The 12,397-nt window shown below is 33.1% G+C and overlaps 1 protein-coding gene across 3 annotated transcripts; it reads left to right on the forward strand.

Moving 5' to 3' along the window:
* Positions 1–5,621: 5,621 nt before the first annotated feature.
* LOC129889659 (cellulose synthase-like protein D3) lies at positions 5,622–11,583 on the forward strand. Of its 3 annotated transcripts, none has more exons than XM_055965061.1 (4): positions 5,622–5,858; positions 7,168–8,076; positions 8,438–9,245; positions 9,587–11,583. In XM_055965061.1, the coding sequence occupies exons 2-4, from the start codon at positions 7,220–7,222 to the stop codon at positions 11,339–11,341; spliced, it is 3,420 nt and encodes a 1,139-aa protein (XP_055821036.1). In that variant the 5' UTR covers positions 5,622–5,858; positions 7,168–7,219; the 3' UTR covers positions 11,342–11,583. The 3 variants fall into 3 exon arrangements, with proteins under 3 accessions (XP_055821036.1, XP_055821035.1, XP_055821037.1); XM_055965060.1 differs by lacking the exon at positions 5,622–5,858 and adding an exon at positions 6,470–6,809; XM_055965062.1 differs by lacking the exon at positions 5,622–5,858 and adding an exon at positions 6,470–6,809 and having other exon boundaries at positions 8,438–9,017.
* The last annotated feature ends 814 nt before the right edge of the window (positions 11,584–12,397 follow it).

The raw sequence follows: 12,397 nt of genomic DNA on the forward strand, positions 1-12,397 counted from the left end.
ATTTGTTTACTGTTGAAGAGTATATTTTATTGGAATTGTTGGGAAATATCATACACACCGTTTTACTAGTAAATTTAATAGATTTCAAATCGATTTATGGAATCATCAGCTATGTGTTAATCTCAAATTAATTATCTTATCCCTCATACTTTGAATCGAGGCAGATAAATTGAAACGGGGGAAGTAGATAGCTAAAGATAAAAGAACAATCACATAGATGATAGAACTGCATGCATAATATATGTGATTTATGTGCCTTTTAAATTTTTAATTATTGTGATTATAGTATTTTTTTAATATAATTTTCAAATATATAAAAAAAAATCCAAATAATTGGTGAATGATAAATGATAAATAAATTAAAGATAGAATTGAGTGTATTTATGGTACTAAAGAGAAGTCCATGGTTATCAAAATTGGCCATGAAATTCATATTCGTTAAACCTTTAAAATTAAAATGTACTCATTCCACTTCATATCAGTTGTCCATTTTTCACTTTATATGTCCTTTAAGAAATCATAAATTAAAAATATAATTACCCTTTAAAAAACTTTTTAAAAATTTTACAAACTTATTTTTACCCTTTCAAAAAGAACTGTAAAGATAGAATGGTAAACTGTAATTATTATATCTTAATTTTGTAAATTAATGATAATTTGAAATAACTATTTTCAATAATGTAGATAATTAATATGAGATGGAGAAAGTATGATATTTAACTAAAAAAATATTGACCATATTACATGCATTTATTTGGAGAAAGAAACAAGTTTTGTAACTAATTAATACAGCCTAGCGTTCTCACATTCAGATACACGAAGGAAACACGTAAAGGGAGACGGTTGGAAACTTGGAATTACATTTGAAATTTTCTTTTTCTTTTTCTGTTGTAGGAAAGAATTAAATTAGTAATTGTTTTTGCTAATTTTATATGAAATCAATTTTATTTTTTATTGTTATAGAAATCAATGTTGACCCCAAAAATATGTTGTATTCCACATTGGCCCCCCTAAATTCATGCATATATGCATGTGTTTTGCCTGAATTTATGCTTTTCACATGACCAATGCATGTTCAAATATCAAACAACATATCAATATGATTCACAAATTGGTCAGGAAAAAAACAGTTTACGCATATCTTACTCCGACTTCAGGAGGTAGAGAGATCAAAATAGTAATAAAATTGAAAAATAAATAAATACTAATATTAATACTAATAATAATAGGATTCAGCTCCTTTTCATTTTCATTGTCTCCATTTTCCTCAAATTCTTACTTGCATGAAAAATTGAAAACACATGATGTCAGGAATTAAAATTAATGGTTGATATTTAATTAATTAAAACAAAATTCTAACCATGATTTATATAATTTATATTTCATACATTTGCTTTCAATTTTTTTAATAATACCACAATTAATTATAGCTACAGCTTATTTTATCCATAATTTTTTTAAAAAAATCTCGCTATTCCTACTTATTTTTTCTATGTCGTTCTCCATTTATTTGCATGTTTGCTCACAAAGTCACAATCGATTTTCCAATTTCTTTATGGGTTGAGAAAATATTGGAAGTTCATAAATCTGGATAAAGGAGAAATAATGGAAAAAATCTTAAATTAATAAGAATGTATTTATTATTCAAATCATGATTATGATCTTAATTTTAGTTGATTAAATTTTAATCATTAATTTTAATGAATGTCATGTATGTTTTATCTAATTAAAAAGGTCAAATCCATCGGTGGCCCCGTAAAATTGGCACCAACTTCTACTTAGACACCTCAACTAGGCTTTGTTCATTTTAGACACCTTATGTGGAGGTTCACTATCTCATTTTGACACCATTTTTATATTCTCAGAACTAGATTGTGCGCGCGTATTAAATGTCTCCTACGTGGATAAATAAATAAATCGACATGTGACATGTGGATTTTTTTTAAAGCTCACTTTTAACTTTGTTTCTCTCTCGAGAATATCCCACCCCACCCCCATTTTCTTCTTCTTCTTCATATCTTGTTTTTCTTTCTCTTTCTTTGTGGTTTTCTTTTTCAAATCCACCAAAATCTATATGTTTTTCTTGTGCCAAACAAAATTTTCATTTCTTGTGTTATATTCCTTGATTCCTCCTTTCTTGAAAATTGATTTTACATTTTGAGTGAAAAGTAGCAATATTATTTAATTTGCTTCCTCCTTTCTTAAAAATTGATTTTACATTTTGGGTGAAAGTAGCAGTATTATTTAACTAGTGTTATGAAGAATATTATGAGGAGGATGCTATTTGAAAAGGGTGCAGATATAATGAGGAAGAAGGAATAAATAAGGCTCACAAAGCAATTCGGTATTTTTTTGAATTGTTATTTTCTAAAAATCATCTCTATTTGTGTGAATTATTTTCTTAAAAGATGTCATTTTGCTTAATTTAATTTTATCGGTTGTAGTAATAGACACCATTGATGTAGCAGAACTTAAAATTTATTTTTTGATTTGATTTTTTTTTAAATACCACATGTTGTTAGAAAATGTTGGTGGTCTTATTTTTCTACGAATTTTGTTGTTGAAGAAATTAGATTCTAATGTAACCCAACAAAATTTTGTAGGATTTTTTCAAAGAATTGTGCGGTTATGGAGGGTGGTGGAAGGTGAAGAAGTTTCCGGAAAAAACGAGTGAGGAAGAAGAAGAGAGAGAAAAAAATAGAAAAAAAAATAACTATTCACGCGCTGAAAAATCGTGTAATACACTTGTTATGTTGAGTTAGCAAAAAGGGTCAAAATGAGACACTGAACCTTCACATAAGGTGTCTAAAATGAACAAAATTTAGTTGAGGTGTTTAAATAAAAGTTGATACCAACTTTAGGGGCTACCGATGAATTTGACCGTAAAAATTTGGAGAAAATGAAGACAATAGAAATGGGGAAGAGCCCTATGAATGATTAAGGGAATAGATAGGTGCTCCATCAATGCCTAAACTAAGGTTGAAGAAATAAGACAATAGCTATACATGCGTTTTTGAGGGAGAAGTGAACTAAAAATGATTTTGTAACTTTGTTTGTCTCCATATATATATTAATTAAATTTATATTATCTCCGTCTTATTTTATGTGAATATATTATAATTTCAAGAGTTCTGAGCAAACTTACTCAAAATATTTTTTTTTCTATTATGTTGCTATATACGTCATTACAATAAAAATAATATTTAGCGGCAATAAATATATACATTAACAAAGAGTGTTAAAGTCTCTATCGAAATTATTTAATTGTCATTAGATCTAATGTTGTTATAAGCTTTAGAGATATAAAAAAAAGAGTGCAAATTGCCTGTAAAAAATATATTTAGCGGTAATTAAGCTATTACAATTAATTAATACTTGTTACTTGTTATGTTAACATGTAATACTTGTCATATAATTGTTAAAAATGTAAATTTTATTTATAAAATTTAACGAATCAAATTATTTACTTACCTCATTCTGTTTTGTTTGCTTGATTTGGACTCGTACAAGGTTAAAGAAGGTAATTAATTTTTTATTAAAATTTATGGTCTAAAATTAAAGATATGTAGTATGTTCTTTTCGTATCAGTTTATATGTTTGGTTTGATTTGACACAAAATTTAAGAAAGTAAAAGAGAAGTTTGAATCACGTGGTATTAAACTAAATATATGTATTTTGACTTGGCACACCTATTAAAAAAATAATTATTCATATAGTGAGTTTACTATTTTACCCCTATTAATTGATAGAGTTTTAAACATATTACTAACTGCGTTTCTTAAGGACATTAACTCAATGTTAATAAATTGAGGATATAATAGGAAGAAAAAAATTATTCTTTCTTGATTTGTCAAAATTGACAAGTAAAAAGAGATAATCAAATTAGAAAATATTTGACAAGTAAATAAAAATGGAGGAAGTAGTATTTTCTTCATTTCAATTTAGATGACACCATTTGATTTGATACAAAGTTTTTAGGGAAAAAAAGAAAGAAGGAAATTTGAAGTTTTTGGTGTAAAACAAACTAAGTTATTTATATGATTATAAATCACTTCATTAAAAATAAAATAAAAATATTAAAATTAAATTATTTTTAATTATAAATAAATAACATTAGTTTTTAGATAAATTAAAAAAAAACATGCCACATAAATTGAAACGGAATAAATACTTCTACAAAATTTGGAGTAACAAGACAATTGAAATACAAAAACTTGGATATGGTGTTTTTTTTGTTTTATTTTTTATTCGGTGTTTGAAACTTGAAGCTCCAATTAAATTCGAATCGCGTATTGTGAAATCTATTTGAAATGGCACTCCCAATAAAAATTCTCTCATAATAAAGCTCAAATTTAATATCTCTAATTAAAGATAAAACAATTCTGATACCATCCCTGCCAGTGTGGATATGGTAGTAGTTATCATATTGGATGAATGGTTCAGCCCACCCATGATAGTATTATCTTTTTTGGAAGTATGATGAGCTGGAGTATACTAAAATCTATAATATTATTAAAATAGGTGAGCTAAATAGATAAAACTCCTACATATGTTTTTGCTTTTTGGCCAAACGCGTACTTACTACTAATTCCTTCGTTCCTTTTTTTTTTCATCCGAAGTACTTCTTCATTTGAAATTTGAAAATTTGCCGAGCCGAGTAGGGGTATGTTTTGTAAATATCCCAAACACGAAGGATAATGTTGGTAACAAAATCGAACATATCAATAATAGTTCAACGTTGTCTGCATGAGAAGAACTTTTGCCTGTTTATACACCCGTTACAGTGTGGGCCATGACATTACTGATGAAACCAGGGAATTATAACCTACACCTTAAGACCACCACACTCAACCAATAAGAATGGAGTATGATGAATTTAACGTTGATTAATGATACATAATTATATATGTATTTATGTTTCAATTTCAAAGTTAATATAGTATTTGTGTATTTATGCGCGAGATTAGGAGAAAAGTATTTGAGATACAAGTTATATTGGCGATATAACTTGTATATAGTGTCTTTCCTCTCTTTCGATCTAGTTTGCCCCTCTCTTTTTAAATCTATTGCCATAAATTATATTTAAGCAAAATATAATTCTTATTTATAATTATGATTCAAATTAAAGCTATTTATGAAAATTTTTCTTAAAATTTTAGTATTAAACTGTATGGTATTTCTTATGCTAAAAAGGAAAATAAATTATAAATAAAATGTAAAATAATATGTATTTTATATAGAAAAATAATCCAATAACCAATTAAGAAAGATGGAAAAATCCTTAGAAACTGTTTGAATTAACTTATAAGCTGTTTCAGTTGTTGAGTGGCCAACTTAAAGTCATCTAATTAAATTTATTAAATTTAATTTATTTAAAATAACTTACACACCTAAAATAACGTATAAGCCAAAAATAATAAGTTAGATTATCCTAATTTTTTAAAATTTATAATAAACAGTTTTTAACTTATAAACAGATTAAAAAAATATATTCAAACATGCTCTTAGTTACTTGGTAATTGGTATTGGTAATAAAATCATTTATTTTTTTTAAAAAACAAATAAAAGATTGTAGAATTGAAAGCCGATTGTAAAGAGTGTGAAAATCAGCTGTACCGTGTATCAAGCATGCTCAGACCGACCCCCTATATTCCCGATAATTACTTTTTAAACCCCATAAATTCCGTCCTCTTTCTCTCTCCGCCCACAAAATATACTCTTTCTTCCATACTTGTCTCCTTCAGTAAGAAATCAAAACCAGCAACAGTAAAAGCCAAAATCTTTCGCACCCAACTCATCTTCAAAAGTTCAAATGCACGGACTTTGCCTAGTAATAACTACATTGAAGAGTAGATAAGGTAAAAAATTACATAAATCTCACTTCTCTTTTTTTTTTTGGAAATTTTCAACCAACCCCAGAAATAACTACATTCATTCAGATCTCTTATTTTTATTTCTAAAATTTCTCATATATACACATTTTATAACCCCTATGTGTATTTGGGTATCAGGGTTTTTGTGTTCTTTTTAGCCGTCTGCTGTAAGCTGCAAAAAATAAAAAATAGAAGCTTTTTTAGGTTAGTTGTTTTGAAAAAAAAAAAGAAGCAAAAAGTTTTAATCTTTCTTAGCTGATGTGTTCTTTTTTTTTTCAAAATTTTGAGGTTAGTAAGTAGAGTACTAATTTTCTGATTTTTTTTTAAAGGGGTGACAGAAGAAAGAGGGAGGGAAATGGGTATTGTGTATTAAGTCTTACGTAATAGAGATTTTTAATTAATTTAATTTACAACCCATTTGATTTAATTGGACAATGGAAGACTAAGTCCGACTTGTCAAAGGGACCCCATGAAAAGCTTTGTTAAAGTTGTAATTTTGTAGTGTGTATATGTTTGCAAGTAGTGTGTGTTTATATTTTATTGGTATTATGTTTTGAATATTTCTTACACGCCTTCAGTTGGCCGATTCTCTTGTATTTATAAAAATAATGTTTTCCATATCTATGTTAATTGTCTTATAAGTATTGGGCTACTGGTGGAGGTCATATATATATATATCTCTACTCGTGCAAAATCATTATGATTTAGATATATATATATATAGGAGGGAAGATTTGTATGTGAAGAGAAGGATCTGGATGTGTTCTTGAACTTGCATTTTTTTCCCTTCTGTTTTTTTTCCACCTTGGTTTCTGGGAAAGTTTTGTTCTTGAACTTGCATTTTTTCCACCTTGGTTTCTGGGGAAGTGTTTTGGATTTTCCTGGAAATGGTCTAGGAGAATCTTGATTCTTACTTGTTGGTGTATCTCATCTTAGGTGATCTTCTCTTCTGAGGATTTTTGTTATATTTTGAATTGGTTTGATGCTTTTCACACAAAATGATCAAGTGTTTTTTGCTGAAAAAGGTGCTCCTTTAATGCTTTTTAACTAATAAAGAGAGAGGAGTGGCTTTGGAGAAAGAGAAAGGGTTTTTTTTTGGGTCATGCTTTTGTTTTCTCAACATCATTGACACGCTGGGAATCTCCAAAAAAAATTTCATTTTCCTGTTTCAAAAAGAAGTTGAATCATTTTGAATCCAGAGCTTGTAGTATATCCTTTTGCACTATTGCTTTTAGTTTTGATCTTTCAACTTAGAGTTAGCTAATGATCATATTGCTTCTTTGGCCTTGTGCAGTTTCAGGCTTTGTTGTTTCATCAAGTAATCTTGAGCACAACTTTAAAGTAACATGACTTCAAGATCCTTCAAAGCCTCTGATTCTCAACAGGGTAAGCCTTCTGGTGTCACCTTTGCAAGGAGGACCTCATCGGGTCGGTATGTGAACTTATCAAGGGAATCTCTGGATAGTGAGATTAGTGGCATTGAATTTGCAAACTACACAGTGCATATCCCTCCAACCCCTGATAATCAACCTATGGATTCTTCAATTTCTCAAAGGGTGGAAGAGCAGTATGTGTCAAATTCCTTGTTTACCGGTGGTTATAACAGTGTGACTCGTGCTCACTTAATGGATAAGGTAATTGAATCAGAAACTAACCATCCTCAGATGGCTGGTGCTAAGGGTTCTTCTTGTGCTATACCGGGTTGTGATGGGAAAGTCATGAGTGATGAAAGGGGTGAAGATATTCTTCCTTGTGAGTGTGATTTTAAAATTTGCCGGGATTGTTACGTTGATGCTGTCAAGACTGGTGATGGGATATGCCCTGGTTGTAAAGAGTCTTACAAGAGCACTGATTTGGCTGAGAATGCTGTGGATCCTGCTGGACGACCTCTGACTTTACCTTCAAATGTTAGCATGTCTAAAATGGAAAGGAGGTTGTCGTTGATGCGATCAGGTAACAAGTCAGCGATAATAAGAAGCCACTCGGGGTTGATGAGGAGTCAGACAGGGGATTTTGATCACAATAAATGGTTATTTGAGACAAAAGGGACGTATGGCTATGGAAATGCTATATGGCCAAAGGATGAGGGGCTTGGAAATGACAAAGAAGATAATGTTGGTGAGCCTTCTGAGCTTCTGAACAAACCTTGGAGGCCGCTTACACGTAAACTGAAGATACCTGCTGCAGTTATTAGCCCATACCGGTAATTTCTCCTCCCTAACAGTTTCTATTGCCATCTTTCTTCTCTATTTCATTGAATTCAAGAACAAAATTTGGTGAAATTACCCACATCCCAGTGGCTAGTGAAATTACAAATTAGTTTTAACACAAATGCTTCCTTCTAATCAAAGAAGGATGCTAAAACAGTCATCATAATTTTTCTTCACTGTAAGTTCCTGTTATGTGTTGATGGCCCTCTAAAAACATGTGTGAGACTTCCATCTTTTATCTTGTAATTTACAAACTTAGCTTCTTGAGTATACCATAGTTAAGAGACATATTAATAAATTTAACTTTTTTTGGTGGATACCATTAATAAATTTAACACAACTCCATTTATGCAGGCTCTTGATTCTTATTCGCGTTGTTGTTCTTGGACTATTTCTTCAATGGAGGATTACCAATCCGAACAATGATGCTATATGGTTATGGTATATGTCCATAATCTGTGAGGTTTGGTTTGCAATCTCTTGGCTGCTTGACCAGCTTCCAAAGTTATGCCCTGTTAACCGTGCTACCGATCTTAATGTTTTGAAAGAAAAATTTGAAACACCAACTCCTACCAATCCCACAGGAAAATCTGATCTTCCAGGTATAGACATATTTGTCTCTACTGCAGATCCTGAGAAAGAGCCACCACTAGTCACTGCGAACACGATACTGTCTATCCTTGCTGCTGATTACCCCGTTGAAAAGCTGTCGTGCTATATTTCTGATGATGGAGGTGCTCTTCTGACGTTTGAAGCAATGGCAGAAGCTGCAAGTTTTGCCAACATTTGGGTCCCGTTTTGTCGTAAACATAATATTGAACCAAGGAACCCGGAAACCTACTTCAGCTTGAAAAAAGACCCTTACAAGAACAAAGTACGTCAAGATTTTGTTAAGGACCGCAGACGGGTGAAGCGTGAATATGATGAATTTAAGGTTCGAATCAATAGCCTCCCTGATTCAATTCGTCGGCGTTCTGATGCCTATAACGCTCGAGAAGAAATCAAGGCCATGAAGCTTCAGCGAGAGGCAGCTGGAGATGAACTTTTGGAACCCATCAAGATAACTAAGGCTACTTGGATGGCAGATGGAACCCATTGGCCTGGTACTTGGATGATTTCTGCTCCTGAGCACTCTAGGGGTGATCATGCAGGAATCATACAGGTATTGATTCTTCGTATTAATGATGTCTAGTTATTTGTTACTTCCATTATTATTTACTGATCAGGGCATAATTGTTTGATGCATTATTGATGCCTATGATCTCATGCTAAATCCACTCCTCTTTGTTCCTCCCTCCAAGGATGAGGAAAAAGAGGAGAAAAACTTATTTTCTTCTCCCTGGTTATTATTAAGCCAGTCTTTTGGGGCTTCTCATTTTGCCAACTGTACGTTTATTTTGCTATTTTATAATGTTCGTCAGCTGACAATGTCTTGTATGTTAGATTCTTGAAGTAATAGATTTGGTTTAACATTGCTAGTTGTTTTTCTGAATTTGGTTACAGGTTATGTTAAAACCCCCAAGTGATGAACCCTTACATGGAACTTCTACTGATGACGGTCTAATTGATTCAACCGAAGTGGATATTCGTCTCCCCTTGCTGGTGTATGTCTCTCGTGAGAAGCGTCCTGGCTATGATCACAACAAAAAGGCTGGAGCCATGAATGCCTTGGTCCGAGCTTCTGCCATAATGTCTAATGGCCCATTTATCCTCAACCTTGATTGTGATCACTACATCTACAACTCGCAGGCAATCAGGGAGGGAATATGCTTTATGATGGACCGGGGTGGAGATAGAATCTGTTACGTTCAGTTTCCTCAACGTTTTGAGGGAATTGATCCTTCCGACCGTTACGCAAACCACAATACTGTTTTCTTTGATGTCAACATGCGCGCTCTTGATGGCCTTCAAGGTCCAATGTATGTGGGGACTGGTTGTCTCTTCCGCAGGACTGCTCTTTATGGTTTTGACCCCCCACGAAACAAGGAATACCACCCTGGTTGCTGCAGCTGTTGTTTTGGTCGGCGCAAGAATAATGCCACTGTGTCCTCTGTCTCTGATGACAGCAGGGCACTTAGGATGGGTGATTTTGATGATGAGGAGATGAATCTTGCTTCCTTTCCTAAAAGGTTTGGTAACTCAAGTTTCCTCATTGATTCCATTCCAGTTGCAGAATTCCAAGGTAGACCACTTGCTGATCACCCTGCCGTAAAGAATGGACGACCACCTGGTGCTCTAACTATCCCAAGGGAACTTCTTGATGCCTCCACTGTTGCTGAAGCGATCAGTGTCATTTCGTGCTGGTACGAGGACAAAACTGAATGGGGTAATAGAGTTGGATGGATTTATGGGTCTGTTACTGAAGATGTGGTGACAGGGTATAGGATGCATAATAGAGGTTGGAGATCTATTTACTGTGTGACGAAGAGAGATGCATTCCGTGGCACTGCACCAATCAATCTGACTGACAGGCTTCACCAAGTGCTTCGATGGGCCACTGGTTCTGTTGAAATCTTCTTCTCTCGCAACAATGCTTTTTTGGCTAGTCCTAAGATGAAAATTTTGCAGCGGATCGCCTACCTCAATGTTGGCATCTACCCCTTCACCTCGATATTCCTAATTGTATACTGCTTCCTCCCAGCACTTTCACTCTTCTCTGGTCAGTTCATCGTCCAGTCCCTGAACGTCACCTTCCTCACGTATCTCCTCGTGATAACATTGACTCTTTGTGCACTCGCGGTGCTAGAGATCAAGTGGTCCGGCATTGCTTTGGAAGAGTGGTGGCGTAATGAGCAATTTTGGTTAATTGGAGGCACAAGTGCCCATCTTGCTGCTGTGCTTCAGGGGCTGCTGAAAGTGATTGCTGGCATTGAGATTTCATTTACACTGACATCAAAATCTGCCGCTGATGATGATGATGAATATGCTGACCTCTATATTATCAAATGGAGTTTCCTGATGATCCCACCTATTGTTATCATGATGACTAACTTGATCGCGATAGCTGTTGGTGTAAGCCGGACAATATATAGCACGATACCACAATGGAGCCGTTTGCTAGGAGGGGTTTTCTTCAGTTTTTGGGTTCTTGCTCATCTCTATCCTTTCGCAAAGGGATTGATGGGAAGGCGTGGAAGGACACCAACAATTGTATTTGTCTGGTCAGGACTTATCGCCATTACCATTTCGCTCCTGTGGGTTGCGATCAACCCCCCTGCTGGTGCCAGTGAAATTGGAGGGTCCTTCCAGTTCCCTTGATAGCTCCAAACACATTCCATTCAAATTATTCTTTAGTTTTTCTACTTCTTTTTCTTCCCTCTCTGTAACAAAATGTGGACACAAGGGCCTTGAATATTATGTGGATTTTACCATCACTATTGTCCTTGAATTTTTGTTTATGGTTCAATGTTCATAGGTAAAGGCAAAACATACAATACATTTGTTTGTAATCAAAGCCTCAAATAAGACACTCTATAGTAAAAATTAGATTCTTTTTTGATAATATACTTTAGCACCATTCTTGTTTCTCTGAAGTTTTAGTTTTTCCAATCCTTTTAGTAACTTCAGACTAATTTGATGCATAGTGCATACAATTTGAACAAGTCTTACAATAATGCTACTAAATGTCAACTCTTAAGTCATCTGCTGATTATTACCAAATTCATAAAGTCAAAATCTTCTATTTTTCAAACCAACTCCATGACTTCTTCAAATCAGATTAGTTAAGTGGAGTGTCTCATGCACTTTGAGGAATCTGGAGGGATATATAAATCCTCCGATTTCAATTCACTCAATTAATATAACAATGAAAAACTGCAAATACATTTTCTTAAGCTTGGTGCAAATAGGGGCAAGGTAAGGTCCAAAACAGTGAAAAGTTACTCGTTACATCTGACAATATTAATACCGGAGCCACCCTTGTTCAAATGACGTCAATTCACCGATAAAATTATAGTGTAAATGATAAAAACCATTTAATTATATATACGATATGTTGACCTTTTTTGTGTGCTTATTTCTTTATATTTACACGTTCTAAATGAAAATTCTGATTTTGTGGCTAGACAACATCATTATTTATTTTTTTAAAAAGGCAAAAAAAGGTTGAACACGTTAAATCTTTTTTTAAGTGTATATATGCTTTACCTCTTCAAATGGATGAAGTAGGTTCAGGTGGTTGAACAAAACAACTACTAGTCAACTCCTGACTACCTAAGTTATATTTACCTTCCATTATCAAAAGTTGAAAGAACTCACCAAACTTTGTTTGAAAGATTAAACCTTGGAGTAGATAAACATATATTTGTTTGGTCA

Source organism: Solanum dulcamara, chromosome 5 (genome assembly GCF_947179165.1).
Source record: "Solanum dulcamara chromosome 5, daSolDulc1.2, whole genome shotgun sequence".
Classification (NCBI taxonomy): Eukaryota; Viridiplantae; Streptophyta; class Magnoliopsida; order Solanales; family Solanaceae; genus Solanum; species Solanum dulcamara.